This window comes from Crinia signifera, chromosome 1, assembly GCF_055691185.1.
Source record: "Crinia signifera chromosome 1, ASM5569118v1, whole genome shotgun sequence".
In the NCBI taxonomy this organism is placed as follows: Eukaryota; Metazoa; Chordata; class Amphibia; order Anura; family Myobatrachidae; genus Crinia; species Crinia signifera.
Genome location: NC_139217.1, coordinates 168183740 through 168204968, shown reverse-complemented (window position 1 = coordinate 168204968; position 21229 = coordinate 168183740). Strand labels below are relative to the sequence as shown.

Sequence of the window (21229 nt, the reverse complement as noted above, 5' to 3'; positions counted from 1 at the left end):
GTGAAAAATACACGTGCGGTCCGTTCGGACAGCTTCTTACCGCATACGGACGGAGTTGGCGATCCGTATGGAAGGCGGGGTTTCGCACGCACGGTCCTGGCCGCATAATCGGCTCCGGCCGCACCGATCAGAATAAGGGCCTTAGATGGCCCATCTTTTAGTAGTAAAACGGGTCTGTCACTGATAGTGGTTGCATACACAGACACACAGTTGTTTACGCATCAGGCCATATTCAGATAATTGTACCTGCAATAGGAAGGGGGCAGGTTTTGATGATGTGACCCATGGTGGGGTCTATAGATGCACCAAGCAGTATTTTAACATCTCCCATACCTTCTAAATTTTGAATATAATGCAAGGGTCCTCAAAACTCAACTTATTAGTATAAAAGCTCCTTGTTTGTTATATATTAACCTGTAGAAATGTTTCCCACTTTTCAATGACCAAACTGCTCATGGATATAAGCACATAACCTCTTTACATGGTTACATGGCCAGTCTATTCATTACCTGCAAACAAATGACCATTTTGAATAGCTCCCATTATTCATGTTTGTTGGAGCAATACATTTCTTCATAAAAATGAAAAAGAAAAAAAATCACGTTGACAAAAGTTCACAGATCGCATTTGCTCGTGTGAGTAGTTCAGTGGTGCAGTAAACCTGACAAATAATGGAACAGTTTTTATGCAGTTATAAAATTCAAGGAACATGTGCAAGGCTTGCTTACCAGATCTAAAACTATTGCTCATGAAATAGAGAACAATCTTCTTCTCTGTGCAATAACATTAATAATATAGTACCACTGTTTTCAGTATTAATATAATATCTGATTATTACTTGATAAGATCATTGCACGTTGGGGTGTAATATGTAATGTAAGCATATATCAGGTCAACATATTCGAAATATTGGCGTGCACCATGTCTACCCTTCATTATGCCTATACGGATAACATGTCGACATGATAGATTGACGACACAACAACCTTGGTGGTCCAGAGGTCTGTTACCTGGTTCTGACAACTGTAGCTACTCCAGCCCAGCTTCTAGGTTCCAACTGTCATGTGACCATCACTTCCGGCACAGACCTCTGACGAAGCGGTGGTTTCGGTGTAGATTGTTTTGCTATCTTAAGGTGCCCATACATGTTACAATTGTATACAATATCGCATCTCATCGTATCTCAGTATTGCAATGAGATGAGATCTAGTACAAAAAGTATGTGCTGCACATACTTTTTGTACTAGATCTCATCTCATCGCAAAACCGAGATGCAATATTGTATACAATATTGGGTACTGTTTACCTAGAACGGCGCCCACGATCTATATCGCGGGTATCTTGACGCAAATCGCAGGCATCGCATGCATCTTATGTGTTTGTAATGTTAAATTCCCTTCCAATCAACCAGATCAACCCAATGTTAAATTCCCTTCCAATCAACCAGATCAACCCAATGGACACGATTTTACATAGGGAACAATGTTAAATAGCCCCCAGACCACAAATTGAATTGAATAACCACCCTGAAGTGTGAAATCCCCCCCCCCCACATTGTTAACGTCACCCCGCGGTCAACGTCATCCCGAAGCGTGGCAAGCGCAGCGAGCCCGCGAGGGGCGGCGGTACACATCCTCCGACCTTTTCATACCCCCACTATCCACGTCGGCATGGAGTTGAAAATAGAAAGTGTGGCGAGCGCAGCGAGCCACCGAGCCCGAAGCGTGGCAAGCGTAGCGAGCCCCGCGAGGGGACGCGGATACCTGTGAAGCCCGCAAGGGGACGCGGATACCTATGAAGGTATCCGAGTCCCCTCGCGGGGCACGCTGCGCTCGCCACGCTTCGGGCTAGGTGGCTCGCTCTGCTCGCCACACTTTCTTTTCTTAACTCCACGCCGACGTGGATAGTGGGGTTATGAAAAGGTCGGAGGACGCGTACCGCCGCCCCTCGCGGGCTCGCTGCGCTCGCCACGCTTCGGGATGACGTTGACCGTGGGGTGACGTTAACAATGGGGGGGGGGGGGCATTTCACACTTCAGGGTGCTTATTCTATTCAATTTGTGGTCTGGGGGCTATTTAACATTGTTCCCTATGTAAAATCGTGTCCATTGGGTTGATCTGGTTGATTGGAAGGGAATTTAACATTGTTCCCTATGTAAAATCTGGGCCATTGGGTTGATCTGGTTGATTGGAAGGGAATTTAACATTGTTCCCTATGTAAAATCGGGTCCACTGGGTTGATCTGGTTGATTGGAAGGTAATTTAACATTGTTCCCTATGTAAAATCGCTACAATCGCACCCATCGCATCGCAGGCATCGCATGCCACTATAATGGCATGCGATGTACATGCGATCAATGCAATGGGCGCCGTGCTAGGTAAACAGTACCCAATATTGTATACAAATATTGTAACGTGTATGGGCACCTTTACACATATTCATATACCTAACCTTTCCTCTAGTGCCTAAATCTACCCCCCCCCCCATCCAGACCTCCATCTGGTGCCTAACCCTTACCCTCCAGTTGGCATTCTGCAAACATGTCGGCATTTTGAGGATGTTGACATGTTGAGCCATGTATACTAATGGTAACTTTCAACAATGGGACAAGATACCACAAGTGGTAATTTAAAACATGGATAGATGATGCTGCTGCAAACTGGAGCTTATTGCTCCTTCGATAGCCCCCACAGGTGCAAATACTATGCCAATAAGCAGGTACTTGCCCCCTCTACAGCACCACCCAGTCTATATTTTAAGCTGTCACTATTTGGCACATCAGAAGTGTCTATATAACCTGTACCATCCTTTGATCGTCTTCAATGTTCTGCTGATGCTTTGGCTTGGAGAAAAGAACCAGTCAGGCTTGTGCAGGGGTGAGAAACTTTTTACTACAGTGATCCTGTTGTACAACAACTAGCAACAGGTGGAAAAGTGGAATTAAAGCGAATAATTGAGAGAGATTGATGCAAAACTACATGCATGTGATAAACAGAATGTGAGGTACATTTCATATAAATTAGCTGTCAGTATTAGAAATGTACAATCCTATTAATCACAATGCTAAGAAATCATAATTGAAAGGATCAGGGCCCGCATTGTAGGCCCTGAGCAAACACTCTACCAAGCCATTTATGGGAAAAAATATTTAAAAAATCATAACCCCTCCGACTGTCCAGTGCTGTCTTTCCAAATATTTCCATACAGTGAACATCTGTCAGCAGTCTGATTGGTGGATACCTCCAGCCATCCACCATAGAGCATGTTGACTTGACAGACGTTCACTTGTGGCTGGAGGCTGGGAGGCAGGTAGAGAATGCTGCTTGGTTACTTGGTTACTTGGGTTACTTGGGTGTAATTTAGAATCAGCATTCTATACCTGCCTCCCATACAGCTACAGTGGCATCACCACTGCTCGAAGGCCACTAGAATGGAAAGATGCCCAGTGTGTACATATGATAAAATGGTCCTGGAAAGAATGCCAGAAAGTGCTCAAAAGTAGTGGTAATGATTGATACTGTGACTTAAGCAATCTGCATATTTTGGCCAACAACTACACTGTGTATAAATGTGTGTAGTGGCCAAAAGTGAGTATTGTGCAGAATATGTGTAGTGGCTGGTAAGTCTCAGAGAGCCCCTACATGTGTATACAATGTGTCCTTTTCCTGTGCTCACCCGGGCACCTGACATTATGTAAACAATAAAGGATTTCACAGGTTCTGTTTAGGGCGGGATGTATTAACATACATCGCCGCCCTTCGCCGCCTGGCCGCTGCGATGCCAGTGCATATGTAATAACATATGCGGCTGGCATCGCGGTGCGGGATGGAGGCCCCCGCAATACCTGTACTGTGGTGTGCTGGGGGTCTCCATCACCTCCCAGCCGCCTACTGCTCCTCTCACGCCGGGACAGCTCAGCATGACTGTCCCCGGCACCTCCTCCTCCCCCCTGCAGTCGGAAGGACGTCCGGCTGCCATGCTAGGAGGGGCTTACCTTCCGGGTTCCAGGAGGACCTGCAGCCGGAAGGTAAAGGGGGGGGGGAGAGGGGGGTCGGCGAGGCGGCAGGTTTGCGGCTGAGGTTTGCCCATAGGCTTCTATAGGGTATCGCCAACGAGTTTTAGTACATACTGTATGAAAATGCGGTAAAACGGGGGTTTTACCGCATTTTCAGCTTAATACACCCGCCCTAATGTCATTTAGGAAATTTGAGATCTAAATCTACAGTATGTTTTCCTTTAGGATCAATGGTTGAAGTGTGCTGGGTACACTATAAATTGTTATATATATATATATATATATATATATATATATATATATGTACCTGACATGTCAGGACTGTCAGTGCACTATTCTACAAAGAGAACTGCAGAGTACAGTTGGCTATGTTCCACGCTACCTGACACATCTGTGATTTGTTCCCTTCCTTTGTTAGCCTTACACAGCGAACCCACACTTTAAAAAGTAGGTTAGATCCCCGCTGACTGCCACAGGCATGGCTATAAGTTTGAAGAATACAGTAGGAACCCTTGCAGAGCATCTTTTGTTGTCAGGGACTATTTATCTTACCATTGTGTCTCTACTGAAGAAACTGTTTTTTTGTTGTTGTTTTTTTATATCCTCCAGAACAAAGCTGATTTTATGTATTTCTTTCCTTTTTCTTTTTCTCTCGCTTCTTTAACAGAGAAGTCTATCAGTCTGATTATGGATGACTACAATGTCTCTGCAGAGAGCCCCCACACTGGCCAAGGCCGGCAATGCGCAATTAAGTGCGGATGGCTGCGGAAGCAAGGGGGTTTTGTCAAAACCTGGCACACGCGCTGGTTTGTCCTCAAGGGAGAACAGCTCTGTTACTTCAAAGATGAAGATGAAATGAAACCTTTGGTGAGTAAATGGAACATATAGTGAAGCAGGTTATAAAGACATTAGAATGTTCAGATAAAAGACATATTATAGTACATCATGTGTACTTGTAACCAGAGGGCGTGCGTCTCCACCTCTTTATTTGTTTATTAATGTCAGACTGTAATTAATTACAGTGTTATAAAGGAATGTGTTTTCCATATGAAATGGCATGGACTTTGAATACATTAATTTCTGAATATACTTAATTTGTTTTTACTTATAATCTTACTCTAGACCTTGATGAAATAATTGGTAATCTCTAATAAAAGGACAGATTTTAAGTATCTACAGATTTAGAAATTTACTAAATGCTTATTGTCAACAAACATACTCTGGACTCATTATAGAGAAGTATATAGACAGAGGGAGTGGACTCTTGGTTGTAACGTCTTGTTTTTTCCATGGTAACTTAACATTTATTTACAATACAGAAATTTCTAGAATTCTTTGAAGTATAACTGCCACAAATGTTGTGTATTTTGTGTCTGGAGAATATAGCCACAATTCGCTTGTGGACATTTACCACTCCCAATTGATACTGGTCTAACGATGAAGGATTAGCTACATTAATTAAGTTTTCCCCAAATATATAAAGAAATATGGGGCAGATGTATTAAGCCTTATCAAGAGATAAATGCAAGCGTGATAAAGAGAGATAAACGTCCAGCCAATCACCTGCCAACTGCCATGTTACAGGCTGTGTTTGAAAAAAGTCAGTAAGGAGCTGATTGGCTGGACGTTTATCTCTCTTTATCACCCTTGATAAAGCCTTGATAAGGCTTTATACATCTGCCCCTATATTTGTTATCTTTTGCATTTTTAATCACAAATACATTCCCACATTGAAAGTTCATGAGCAAAGAAACCAGGCCAAATTCAAGTGCCAAAAATCTGAGCTTCCCTCCTGATAGTCTACTGGACCCTATTCCTTATTTATTCATTTCCCATATCATTAATTTTCCATATTTAATACTATAGGCCAAATGTCATGGTTTGCAAGTCCAGCAGCTGTGTGCGATGCCGGATGAACTCTGAGTTTTATTTTTTATATACCATGACTTGCAAATGACTGCCCTTTAAAAAACAAAAACAAAAAAAAACCCTTCGATTTCATCCGGCATCACACATAGCCGCCAGACTCTCATTCCCTATATAATTATTAGAGCTTTTATATAACTGAGTGCTACATAACATAGAAACACCATTCGGAATACTGTATATTAGACATTTTTGTTGCATTGTTTATTTTCCATTAATACATTATTGGGGGAATATATGGTAATGAGGAACAACAATGAATATTGTATTGTGAAGAGCACTTTGTTGTAGTCACATACTGTATAATATTATTTTAAGAGTTTTCTTGTTTGTATACTCTAATGCAGTCACGTGTGGAACCCCTGTCTATTTGGTAACACATTTTGAATTGAACAGGTGTAATATTCAAGTAGATTGCCAAATAAGTACTATGTATGTATGTCTGTATGTATGTATGTATGCAAATAAATTGCCTATTGTGAACTTCCCTACTGAGTATTAATTAATTAATTGCCAAGTGCTGATTTAACTTTTTGGGATAATATTGCTATATATACCCATTAGTTATGTAACTGGTTCTTAGTGAATTGACAGCTGCATTCTCAAGAAAATTGGTTTAACTAACTCTATTAATGACTTTTACCTGTTACTCACAACGTATGCTAGACCACCAGCAACTGTTTCAGACATATGAATGAGAAAATCAGACCATAATTCTACTATATTAAAGAGCAGGGCTGCCATCAGAAATTTTGGTGCTCGGGACTGACAAATCCCGAGCCCCACCCCCCTTCCCCTACCAAGAACTCCCCACCCCCCCACATGTATTAAAAGGATACATGTGGCTGCGGCGGTGGCAGCAGCTTTTCCGGCATGTGGTATGCTGGATGCCCACACTGTAAGCCGCGTGTACAGTGCGGGCGCCCAGCATTCCTGCTGCACTGCCTGTGTATGTCGCCAGAAAGTAGGCAGCAGGAGGATTTGGGCGGGCCTGGGGACTGTCTATGTGCGGCGGGCTGTGGAGGACCTGCGGCCCGCCGCTGTGTAGTGGAAGAGGGCAGCTGAAGTGAATGGGGGTTCTGGCAGGCTGCTGCCCGGGCCCTACCCTCTGTCAGAGCGGCCAGGCCCAGGACAGTTGTACCCATAGCACCCCCCTGTTGGTGGCCCTGTTAAAGAGATGTCAATAATTTGTCAGTTATTAGTACAAACAAAACAACAACTAATCTGTATAGTTTAAATTTAACATTGGATAATTTTAAATTGTAAAAAGAATATCTAATTACACCCCGAAGACAATACATTTATAATATAAATTAGGTTTGCTAGAAAAATTTAACATTTTAAATTGTCAATATGTGTTGTGTATTATTGTCATGTTTGCAATATAATGTAATGTCCACATTCTTATCATCTATATTGATTGCTGTTATACAAAGGTTGACCAAGGTTATAATAATGCAAATTTCATTTTTATACACTTAAGTAATATTTTTTCTGCGAGCCACATACATCTGTCACTGGGCAATTATAGGGAAATATACTTATTATGCTTTGTTAAAGAATGTCCTTCGGGTTATTATATAGTAATACTGTATGTTGGAGTATCTTAAACTTCGACAATGTGTGCAGAATTGTCCCACTTTGTGTACACTGTATAATAAGATACAATGACCTGATACATGCTTCTGAGATAATTGTCATCCAGCTTGAACATGAAATAGAAATGGCCCTGCAGAAGGCCTTGGGAACTGACGTTACTTCCAGTTGTAAAGGTTATCTACATGGCTACACTGTATGGCCTTCCCAGCAGACAAGCTGGGATTTGAAAGGCAGCTTTTGTGTGGCTGCAGCTGAGATGTTAGAATTTCCAGTCTGTTTTGCTGTTTCTGAGAAGCAGTGTTACTTTGCTTTTGTCCAGCCACAACTAATCAATGACAGAAAGTGCTTATGGCTATTTATACTTATGTAATGTGTCATATTACAGTAAGACACTGGAGTACAGTATTAGGGACACACATTCTGTCAGACTGTAGATAATATGCAGACAACAAGTGCAAGCCACTGTACAGTCTAACAGTAGTCATTCATCTTGCAGTGATGAAGGAAGTTTAGAGATGAGCAATATAACTAGTATGGAGGATGTGGTAATACTTATGGGCTTGACAGTTGTCAATAGTAACCAATCAGCTTCCAGCTCATTTAGATACGGCAAGTTAGATAAAGTGTCCATCTTATAACCGCTGTAAATGTAGCACTTTCTCTACCTGTCTATCATGAAGTAAGCAGAATGTATTCATAATTCAGAGTTTTCGTCTTCTGCAACTGCCAAGAAAAAAAGCCTGCAGGAAAAGTCTTTTGTGCAGACAACAAATGTCTCTTGTGCTGTTTTCAGTGTATTGTTTTTTTGAAGATGGTTAAAGCATTGCCCAAAAAGGATGCATTATATACTGTTCCTGTTGAGTTTGTGTCTTAAGACTGTCAAAGTGTTTCCTCCTGCATTAAGGATATTATCGTTTCATGAAATGACTACTCTTATTTACACAGTATAAAGTATGAGAATATGGTATGTGTGTTATTCGGTCTTTCATTCCAGACATTCCTTTACTGATATTAGAGAAAAATGAACCTTTCAGGATTTTGTTAATACTAGTAGGAACGAGTGCTATCATTATTGGCTCTTAGCTGTCACATTGGATTGTTATCTACACATGAATAAACATATGTACATACAGAAATGTAAATACTATAAATATGTATTAATACCATTTGTAGTTTTAGATCTGGGAGCCTATGGAATAATTTTAGGCCAACGTGGGAAGTCTATCAGTAAACGTATAGTGCAATTCCGGGAAAGGAATTATTTTCTGTTGAGCAGGTCTGTACAATATATTATGCAGAACACACCTAGCTGTCACAATAATTTACACAGTGGTACATAATTATGAGGCAAGTGCAGTGGTGTAACAAAGCTGCCGCAGCCCCCGCACCGACTTGGAGGAGGCAGCGGCAGCGTGGTCTGCAGGAAGCGCAAGTTCTGCCAGTGCTAGTCCCCCTGCCGGGTGCCCATGTGGGGAGCATCCAGCTCTCAGTCCTACCGCCGTGCCTCTAGTGTCCCGCTGCCTCTGCTGGAGTCCCCCTGCCAGGCGCCCACATGTAGTTTACCCAGCTCTCAGTCCTGCCGACCTCGCCGATTGTGTCCCGCTGCCTCTGCTGGAGTCCTCCTGCCAGGCGCCCACATGTTGAGCACCCGGCTCCCAGTGCTGTCACTACTCCGCTGGTGTCCTGCTGCCTCTGCTGGAGTCCCCTTGCCGGGTGCCCACATGCGGTGCACCAGGCTCCCAGTCTTGCCGCCACTGAAGTCCAGCTGCTGCCGCTGGAGTTATATTTCTGTTCCTGGCTCCAGCAGCACCTTATTATTGCTTCTGTCCTATACACAGGAGGCCAGAGAGCAGCATGATCAGTGCTGGCTGCTCCCCTAGACCCTGTGCTCCTGCACCCCTGCTCCTGGTTCCACACATAGGGTGCCATAGAGCAACATAGAGGCCTGAACTTATTCTCATGCACACAGAGCCGTCATATAATCTTGGTACCCTCATTGCTGATTACAGAAATATTTGGTGAGCGCTATGCAACGCCATCCTGAAAGCCGCTCATCTGCTGGTATAACCAGCAGATGAACGGCTTTCCTGGCGATGTTGCGGGAGCGCGCAGCAGTGCTCACCGCTCATCTCTGGGCCATCCACACTGGGTATGCTTTGAGCTGAAAGCCGCTCAAACCTACCGTTTTGAGCGAATTTCAGTTCAAAGTCGCCCAGTGTGTACGGGGCATTACCTGTGTGGTGTATAGTGTAAGGGGCATTACATGTGTGGCGTATAGTGTAAGGGGCATTACGGTGTGGGGAGTATAGTGTAAGGGGCTTTACAGTATCTGAAGTATAATGTAAGGGGCATTACGTGTGTGGTGTATAGTGTAAGGGGCATTATGTGTGCCGTGTATAGTGTAAGTTGCATTACGATGTGTGGCGTATAGTGTAAGGGGCATTGTGGAAGGGGGGCGCCACAAACTTTTTTGGCTGTTTTCCCTTGATCATCTATCCCTTATTGATAATCTATCACATATTGATCAACTATAACATATTTAGGTTCTTCAACAATGACCCTGATATATGACAAATAACACTTTTGACAGTGGTAAACGCTTGACCTTTTTCGTGAGAACAGTGTTGTTGGATAGCATTGTGACGTTCATTCCAAATGAAATTAAATCTCTGAGTCTACAGTAAATTCAATTTATTTTCAAATTAATTAACGTTATGCAACAGGTTACAAAAGATATATCTTCTGTTTCCTCAAAAATATGAGACAATAATGTTCTCTAGAAAACTGACTATGTTCCAGTTACAGTGTTAAAGTTTTTGCATAAGCCATGTTTGTCGAGTAGGTGTGAGATTACTACAGCTTTAACATTGGAACAACTGCCAGTTGTTGTTTTTTCTCTTGCTTATGCCTATAGGAGAGAAGTGGACTGATGTTCTTTCGTGATTTAAAGTATTTGTGATTTTATTATTATATTGTCCTACTTTTGATTAATTTCCTAACGTATATGTAAAAATTATTTAACTTTCTATAAAAACAGATTGAAAAAAATGGACAATTTGACTGACTTTCACTGAAGTTTAGAGCAGTGCAGACAAGGGGCCTTATTCTAGTTCACTCATTCTGACAAAATCCTTCTTAGATGGACAAAACCATGTGCACTGCAGGGGGGCAGATATGGGTGAGTTATTTTGTTTCTGTGCAGGGTAAATACTGGCTGAATTATTTTTACACTGCAATATAGATCTTACTTTGAAGTAAAACCCCTCCCAAATCGAATTCTCTCTGCACATGTTACATCTGCCCCACCTGCAGTGCAGATGGTTTTGTCCATCTTAGAAGGATTTTGTCAGAAAGAGTGAACTAGAATAACCCCCAAGGCCTGTGTCATCTCTTAAGAGACTTGTGGTGCCCGCACGGTGCATTTCTCGGATGCGTTTTAAACTATTTAGTTTGAAACGCATTGCGTGTGGTTCACATCGCACAGTGTAGCCCAAAAAGTATGTGCAGTTAGTATATTTTGTACTAGATCACATTGCAGCTAGTTCAAACCCTGTTGTAAAATTGTGCATGCAATTTGAACTAGATGCGACACGCCTAGCACATATTGTATACTATATTGTATATGCACCTTTAGGAATTGTATTTTCTGTGTTACTTTCTATCTGCTATTTCATATACAATAGTGTAACTCATTGAATTATTTACTGCCTTGTTTCATTTGTTAGACTATATATGTTTACCCTTACAGTAGCTCAATGATTCTATGATTTTTGGTAAATATGTAGGCTATTTTATTTATATCCCAATACCAGTGCTCAATATGCCCAAAATGGACAAAACCACCATCCAAGGGTGGAGGATCAGGACTGAAACCTATGTTCTATAATATCATAATTTATGTGGCCAGGAGTAGTTAGCTGCCTCATTACAGTAACTGAATTTCATGGTTTTGCAATAAGACATTAGCTAGGAACATTGATGTGGAACAGTTTTAGCAAAACTGCTCAAAAGCATCAATGTTATATTTCTTTCCTTCCTCTGTATAAACATAGGTAACCTTCAGAAAAAAACTCTTCTCTACTCTAGCTAACTATGGAAAAGACCATGTCATCCAGTCGCAACTACCACATCTGCACTACCAATCATATTTAAGCGCTACAGTTATTTGTATAGCATAGCTTGCACAGTGGACATTATTTTTACATACCAGGTACCAAGTTCAGAGACTTGTGCCTTTAACCCTTTGAGTGCCAACATCTCTGAGAGAGATGCTCAAAATATCCGCTAAAAATTCCACTGTAGCTTACATTTGTTATATAAATTCAAATAAAAAATGTTGTGGTAAAAGAGATTATATATCCGATATAAGGTAAGCATTACAGGTCATTATGATGAATAAAAATGTTTGCTTGGAAAATTTTACACCTATTTTGACAAATTCACTTGGCAGTCAAAGGCTTAGAAGTCACTGTATTTTAACACTGGTCTGCCCAACATTTCCCTTTTTATATATATTAAATGCAATTCTTGTCATGTTCTTTTATTGTATAGGCTTCAAACCTTGATCATTATTGGCGAGTAATACTATTGATTTAAAATATATATTGGGTGGGATGTAATGCTGCACAAGTTTGGTGGAAGTGCGGGATGCCTTGTAATAAGACAAAACCATGCCTTGTAAGTGATTGCGCCTTTAAAACAACGTCAGAGTTTTACACTAGAGGCCTGATGCACTAAGCTTCAAAAGTGATCAAATAGAGAGTGATAAACAGCCAACCAATCAGCTCCTATCTGTCATGTCACAGACTGTTTTGAAAAATGTCAGGCAGGAGCTGATTGGTTGGTTGTTTATCACTCTCCCTTTTATTACTGTTGAAGCTTAGTGCATCTGGCCCTAGATTTGATTTCTTAAATGATAGTACAGTATATACATACTATAACTTTTAAAGAATATACAGTATATGAAGTAAGATTGAAATAGCAACTGACATGTCCATCAGAGATGGGCTAAAAGTGTAATTTCTCTAGTAAAATATTACTTTAATACTTAAAAAGGAATTTTATTAACTTTTTTGAGAATTGCCTGGTATTCAGTTACTAAGCACAGCGGCATTGGCAGCTACAGAACTTATTTAAAATAAGGATTGCTATACAAGGTTTTAGAAATTTAATTTAAACCCTGGACTTTAATCCATGAGGGAAAATCCATTGGCTACTTTGTGGTCAGCAATTTTATTATAGTTTGCCTACATTGGGGTTGTCAGATTTTTCAATTACTTTATAAAAGTTTAGATATTTAAACTATATGGTCGTCTCTTACACATTGCTCCTGAAGTACAGTAGGTTGGTTTCCATCATGCATTTTATCATTACACTATACCAGAAACAGAGATATTTGCATAACATTAAATATAATATATCTTGGGGGCAGTTTCTATACCAGGGGACTCGTGTTAAGTTTTTGTGCTAGAATATGTGATAGGAACCAAACCTTCTGTTGAGCAAACTTCCTATGTAATAAACTTACTGTAGCATGTATTCTCTTGATTACATTCCTAGAGCGCTTATCCTGTAAATCCAATGAAACCACATATTCCGATTTGCATAAAATAATGACTTTAACAATTCATCAGGGGAAGCAGAGGATTTTCGTATACTTGGAAGGCAAAAATCTACTTTCACTATTAAAAACTGCCAATCTTTCCTCTTTACTATAAATGTCTAAACACATCATATTATCACAAATCATGCAGCATTGCACAATAAGACAATGTTTAAGGGTTTTTTTTATCAAAGCTTTAAGAGAGATAAAATTGTGACATATAAAGTACTGACCAATCATCTTCTTATTTACATTTTGGCTGTATTTGAAAAATGAGAGATAAAATCTGATTGATTGGTATTTTATATTTCACAGTTTTATCTATTGTTAAGCTTTGATAAATATCCTCCTAAATCCCCCCCCCCTCCCCCAGTCCTAATTCTTAGTCCCAGTAACTAAAGTACAGTAACTTGGAAGTCTCTCAGCGTTGGGGAAGAGCTGCATTTGAGTATACACACAAATGGCTCTTCTTGCATTGGTCCTGGTATAGCTTTTTTTGGTGTATGAAAACTGTGTGCATGTATATTACAGGTTGAGTATCCCGTATCCGAATATCCGTTATCCGAATTATTCCGAAATACGGACATTCCGGAAAGTGAAGAAATTTTTTTTTTTTGCTAAAACCTCACTGGGGACATTTGTAACAGCCTCACTGGGGACATGATATGTAACTGGCACTATATATGTGCAAGACAATGATTGCTTGGCATTCAAATTCAGTGCTGAGATAGTACACACATTTTGTTTCACCTTTTGAAACCTTGTTTTTTGAACAATTAAAATATATTTGTGTGTATTTTATGTGGTAATAAAATATATTTGTGTGTATATTATGTGTTTATACAGCATAAATGCAAGATACTTCAAAATACATCATTGAAATATTAAAATATTCTGAAATACGGAATAATCCGTTATCCAAAATTCTCCTGGTCCCGAGCATTTTGGATAAGGGATACTCAACCTGTATTAAAGTTGTACTGTTCTGGGTGTTAGTTTGTATTTATTAAGTCATGTATAAAGGGATAAATAAATAGTAATTGTTAAGCGCTCAACCTAGGTTGTGTGTTTCTATGAAGTAAATGACAATATGCTGGTGTTCTGAATAATTTGTTTATTGTTCATAAGACAAAATATACAATGCACATATATATGGGGCAATGAAAGTACGTATGGGTGTGTGGACGGTGGGGGTGCCTGAGATGAGTCCCGTGAGGGAGATGGGGGTGCCAGCAGGCCCCTTTACCATAAGCCTGTGTGGATTATGTCTCATTCAGCGGTGGGTATAGGTGCAGTGGCCTGTGGTGAGCCCCGGAGGGTATGAGGGGTCAGCAGAACCCTTTTAACCATAAGCCCTTGGGCTTATGTCTCACTAAGGCTGTGGTGCGGATGGGGAGGATGGAGGGTGTGGGACGCCCCGTGGGCGGGTGGGTAGGCAGTGGGGGCGGACAGTCCAGGTAACACTCCTTGCTGCAGAACAGGAAAGTCTGATGCTGGGTGGCGGCGCCCCGCTCCCAGAGTTCTTACCAACTTGGTTTGTTTGCAGAGTGAGTGCAGCGGTATTGATGCTGGGTGTCACGGCCTCGCTGTTCGGGCAGTGGTGAGTAGCGTTCACCTTGCTGCCTGAAGTCTGTGAGCCCTTCCGTCGGTGTGGAAGCGGCTTCCACAGTTCCCTGACCCGGACGCTAACTTCCGGGTTAGCGCGATGACGTCACCGGGGGGAAGCTGTGCGCTCGACTCCGCACGGAGGAGACTTGGTGATTCTGTGGTGGTAGATGCTGTGGATGCTGCGTGTGTCGGTCCAACGCGTTTCAGCCACTGTGGGCCTTTATCAAGGATGCTGTAGGTTGAGGCTGGAGTGTTTTATATGCTGGATGGGCGTGCCAACGGATCTGTTCATTAATGTGATTGGTCCGCGGTGTCCGCCCCTGATTGGACATGGTTGGTTGTCACTCACAGGGGCGGGGGGGGGGGGGGGGGGGTTATGTTGGTAATGTGTAGCTGAAATGGGTTGTTAACCCTGTGTGAGCTGGATGTTATAACGGTGTGCTGTCAGCAGGCAGTTTTAGTGGTGTATTATGTGGGTATGGTTAGTGCATAGCAGTACTACCTGTAGATTTCAATGCGAGTGTATTTGCAGTATTGTTAAGGAGTTATAATGTGCCGTTTATTATGGATGGTTAAATGAGTCATTGACCCTTCGGGTGCTGCGGGTCTGTCAGCTCTAAGGGGCAGGGGCGGATTTAGGGAGGAGGGCGCCCCTAGGCACAACAATAATGTTTACTAAGTAGGACAGTTTATAGGGGCAGTATCTGCATGTCCTATCCATTTACACTCTATTTAAGATGGAATATAGTACAGTACAGTGGATATTTTGCAGTTATTGGTACATTTTGGGCTGACAGTACTATCACAGGCATCCAAGTGCCGCCCCCAAACATGTGCCGCCCCTAGGCCGGTGCCTCACGTGCCTAATGTGAAATTCGGCTCTGCTAAGGGGTGTGTGTGAGGAGGTGTTGGTGCTGTTAAACAGTGTCATATGGGTATGCACTTGATGGGGTTTTATTAGCCCCAAAAACCCCATCAAGTGCATACCCATAGTGTAAAGAAACGCTTCTGTTCCATACCACCTCATACACATATGACACTGTTCAACAGCACCAACACCTCCTCACACACACCCCTTAGAGCTGACAGACCCGCAGCACCCGAAGGGTCAATGATTAATTTAACCATCCATAATAAACGGCACATTATAACTCCTTAACAATACTGCAAATACACTCGCATTGAAATCTACAGGTAGTACTGCTATGCACTAACCATACCCACATAATACACCACTAAAACTGCCTGCTGACAGCACACCGTTATAACATCCAGCTCACACAGGGTTAACAACCCATTTCAGCTACACATTACCAACATAACCCCCCCCCCCCCCCCCCTGTGAGTGACAACCAACCATGTCCAATCAGGGGCGGACACCGCGGACCAATCACATCAATGAACAGATCCGTTGGCACGCCCATCCAGCATATAAAACACTCCAGCCTCAACCTACAGCATCCTTGATAAAGGCCCACAGTGGCTGAAACGCGTTGGACCGACACACGCAGCATCCACAGCATCTACCACCACAGAATCACCAAGTCTCCTCCGTGCGGAGTCAAGCGCACAGTTTCCCCCCGGTGACGTCATCGCGCTAACCCGGAAGTTAGCGTCCGGGTCAGGGAACTGTGGAAGCCGCTTCCACACCGACGGAAGGGCTCACAGACTTTAGGCAGCAAGGTGAACGCTACTCACCACTGCCCGAACAGCGAGGCCGTGACACCCAGCATCAATACCGCTGCACTCACTCTGCAAACAAACCAAGTTGGTAAGAACTCTGGGAGCGGGGCGCCGCCACCCAGCATCAGACTTTCCTGTTCTGCAGCAAGGAGTGTTACCTGGACTGTCCACCCCACTGCCTACCCACCCGCCCACGGGGCGTCCCACATCCTCCACCCTCCCCATCCGCACCACAGCCTTAGTGAGACATAAGCCCAAGGGCTTATGGTTAAAAGGGTTCTGCTGACCCCTCATACCCTCCGGGGCTCACCACAGGCCACTGCACCTATACCCACTGCTGAATGAGACATAATCCACACAGGCTTATGGTAAAGGGGCCTGCTGGCACCCCCATCTCCCTCACGGGACTCATCTCAGGCACCCCCACCGTCCACACACCCATACGTACTTTCATTGCCCCATATATATGTGCATTGTATATTTTGTCTTATTAACAATAAACAAATTATTCAGAACACCAGTATATTGTCATTTACTTCATAGAAACACACAACCTAGGTTGAGCGCTTAACAATTACTATTTATTTAACCTAAGATTTGAGTACGGACTACTCAGTTAAGCTGCCCCCACATACAGAGGGATAAGCGCAGTAACCTCCACCAAATCTACCATGTATAGAGGGATGGTTCTGCCTTTAATTGTTGGTGCTCCCAAATGTTTTTGTAATTAATGAAAGTCCTTTTGCGCAGGCAAAAGAAAGGTTTAAAGACCCAAAAACTGGTTTTCCTTCTTAGATGGACAAAACCATGCGCACTGCAGGGGGTCAGATGTAAAATGCGCAGAGAGAATTAGATTTGGGTGAGTTATTTTGATTCTGTGCAGCGAAAATACTGACTGCTTTATTTTTACACTGCAATATAGATCTCACTTTGAAGTAAAACCCCACCCAAATCTAACTCTCTCTGCACAAGTAATATCTACCCCACCTACAGTACACATGGTTTTGTCCATCTAAGAAGGAATTTGCCAGAAGGAGTGAACCAGAATAAGGCCCATTGTTTCGAGAAAATAAAATATACAATTATTTGACCTAAAACTAAAATCTAGGGCTAGAAAAATACTGAGCAGCTATATTGTGATGTGCCAATCGAGGTGGGTACAAGTAGCAAAGCAATGAGGAAGGCTAGTCAGATGCTTGGTTGCATAGGGAGAGGAATCAGTAGCAGAAAAAAGATGTAATAATGCCACTTTATAGGTCATTGGTACGGCCTCATCTGGAATACTGTGTCCAGTTCTGAAGACCATATCTTCAGAAGGATAGAAATACATTGGAGAGTGTACAAAGAAGGGCAACTAAAATGGTGCATGGCCTACATCACAAAACTTACCTGGATAGACTAAAAGATCTTAACATGTATAGTTTGGAGCAGAGAAGGGAAAGGGGGGACATGATAGAAATCTTCAAATATAATCAAGGGTTTTAACATAATACAGGAGGGGAATTTTCTTCAAAGGAAAATAAGTAATAGAACACGAGGACATGCACTGAAACTGGAGGGAGGTAGGTTCAGGGGAAATGTTAGAAATAATTACTTCACAGAAAGGGTAGTGGATAAGTGGAATAGCCTCCCATCAGAGGTGGTAGAGGCTAAGACAGTAGAACAATTTAAACATGCTTGGGATAGGCATATGAATATCCTTACAAATAAATAAGGATTAAAAAGGGTTGAGATTACCTGAAGGGTAAAAAAAAGGGCAGATTAGATGGGCCAAATGGTTCTTATCTGCCGTCAAATTCTATGTTTCTATGTTTCTAAAATAGCAATTCTGGTGAAGTCAAGTAAGTCATTGGCCCCACCCACCATTCACAGTCCCATCTGAGCTGGTTTTTGGGAACACCTTCAATGACTTTACTGTATTGAAATATTAGCTGAGTGTTTAACAATGACTTCAGCCAAGGGCACTGATGCCCAAAGCTACTCTCAGTAAGTCTTGCACATATTGGTAGGAAAACGAGGTGCAGAATGAGATTTAATAGTAAATGGTTGACTGGCTGGTATAAAGTTAATATTTATCTTTACTTATTTTCTTTCCCAGGCAATGACAGAAGCTTCTCTGTTGCTAAGCTTTTGCCGGTTCCTTCGTCTTGCTCCACTTACAAAGAATACCACAAACATTAGACATGTGAAACCAGCAAGACAGGAAAAGATAAAAGCTGATAAAAGATTAAACAATTTTCAGCAAAGAAGTATAAATATGGGATTTCGATAATAAATCGGGTGCTATTAATATACAATATATTTGCATCAAACAATACAGGAACCCGCCCAGGGCTACACAGCATGACTTGAAGTGTTTACAATGAAATAAAACATCAAAGGATTTCTAGTGTTGCTGTTTAATAGCCATTCAAGCATTGTCTTTGCAAATGAGCTTACATTAATTATGGGTAGTAGAATAAAGGCACATTACTATTAAACTCTATGGAAGTCTGACATCTTCATTGTTTTTCTAAAAAACATGAATTAAATGGCTGGATGCTAGCCAAGTGCTGTACAAATACACTATTTTCATGTCCTGTCACAAATTAATTTGGTTTTCATGGCACACTTGTTACCTAAGAACCCATCCATGAGGTTTGGTGATATAATTTACATTAAAAGTGCTGTAGATGAAAGAAAAAAACAGCTTTGCTTGTAATGAAAATAAATATCTTCTGTTTGCTGGATATGCCTTACACAAGAAACTGCAAAAACTCAAATCCATGCTCTTATCATCTCACGCATTGATTATTGCAATAGTCTCCTTATTGGCCTTCCCAAATACAGACTCTCACCACTACAGTCCATCATGAATGCAGCTGCAAGGTTATTCTTCCTAGCCAGACGTTCATCGTCTGCATAGCTACTCTGTCAGTCTCTTCATTGATTACCTGTATTCTACCGTATTCAATACAAAATTATTTTACTTACACACAAAGCCATAAACCAAACTACACCAACATACATATCTTATCTCAAAATATCTTCCAACACAACCTCTACGCTCCTCTCAAGATCTGCATCTCTCATCCACACTCATTACTCGGTCCCATTCCCGATTGCAGGACTTTATTCAGGCTGCACCCACTCTGTGGAATGCCCTCCCAAGCACTATAAGACTCTCCTCCAGTCTCCAAACCTATAAGCGTTCCCTGAAAACTCATCTCTTCAAGCAAGCTTATCAAATTCCAGAACCAGTCACAGAACCTTGCATTCTGGTGGAATTGATGCAATAAAGAATACAGTATCTAATCTGCGCTATATAAGAAACTGTAAATAAATAAATAAATATGCAGCACTGGTAAGGCCTTGCAGTACTGCTGTCATTATTGTTATATAGGAGAGGTTGTTTGATCCAGCACATCGCTATACCTAGTAATATAATGCAGTACCAACTACACTGTATTTAAATGGGTAGTGACTCCCTCTGTAATAAATGTGTTGGTGGTGCTACCAAGAGTCTTATGCCACATATACAGTGTGATTAGCGATCTAGTCAGCACAGATCGCTCAGCACACAATGCTGCACCTTGGGCTATATACTATCAGCTGTTCACCTTGGTTAGGATTTTGTAACAGCCTTGCTGCAGCTTATTGCTGACATGACCACTGACCCTGTGGAACTAATTCCAAACAAACACCTGCATTCTCCTTAGGATTGCTGCTAACTGTATATACCATGCAGTCCTACAGCATATCTTGCTGTTGTGTACTAAATATTTTTATTTTGCAATTGACAAATTGTACAAAATTAAAAAGTACAATGACAGAAACATTAAGAAGAATAATTGCATTGTACAATGTACCATCTTCAACAAAATATTTTTTTAATACAAAACAAGTAAACATAAAAGGGAAAAAATGGGGAAGGGAGTGTTAGGTAGGGGAGAAGACAAGACAAGACATCCTATGTATTTAGGGTCTAATAAGTATTATTATTAAATATTTATTATTTAACCCCTTCCCGACAATTGACGTACATTTACGTCATGGTCGGGAAGTACTTCCCGACACATGGCGTAAATGTACGTCATGGCATTTAACTGTCACCGCGTCTATAGACGCGGTGACAGTTTCAACATGTCTGCTGTCCCTGACAGCAGACATGTCCGTGCATGCCCAGGGGGGGCTGCGATGCCGCCCCCCCGTCGGCGATCGCTGTGATTGGCTGTTCAGTGTGAACAGCCAATTACAGCGTTTTCTGTGTCACCGGCGAATAACGTTCGCCGGTGACACGCGATCGGAGGTGATTGGTGCTGTAAAGTACAGCACCAATCACCGCGGGGTGTAAGGGTGACACTGGTGTCACCCCACCTCACCCCGCCCGCCCCCAAAGGCCGTGATTGGTCCGTCGGACCGACGGACCAATCACAGCCATGGAGGGGGGTTTAAACTAACGGTGACTGCACTGCAGACGCCATTCCGGTCTGGAATTGCGTGCAGTGCGGTCACCGTGCCAATCTGCCGCGATATACTGACCAGAACCTGGCAAAATACTTACCTGATCCTTGCAAATATCTTGGCTGCTTCATCTGCTTGTAGTGTGCTGGATGCTTCCTGGATCCTGTTACTTGTGACTTCCTGTGAACTTGTGCTGCTGCAGTGTAATAGCGTTAGTTAGATAGAGAGAGATAGAGAGAGATAGTGTCAGAGAGTGCTGTATTTTGTGCTGCTGCAGTGTGATATAGTTATAGAGAGAGAGATATAGAGAGAGAGAGATAGAGAGAGATAGAGAGAGATAGAGAGAGATAGAG

The 21229-nt window shown here is 42.1% G+C and overlaps 1 protein-coding gene across 3 annotated transcripts in view; it reads left to right on the top strand.

Annotated features, from left to right (window-relative positions):
• The window catches only part of ARHGAP24 (Rho GTPase activating protein 24), a 716382-nt gene that overhangs the window by 288260 nt on the left and 406893 nt on the right, over positions 1 to 21229 (top strand). For all 3 annotated transcript variants that reach the window (XM_083176529.1, XM_083176535.1, XM_083176520.1), the window contains exon 2: positions 4683 to 4882. In XM_083176529.1, the coding sequence (XP_083032655.1) occupies positions 4683 to 4882 (200 nt within the window). The remainder of the gene's footprint in view (positions 1 to 4682; positions 4883 to 21229) is intronic.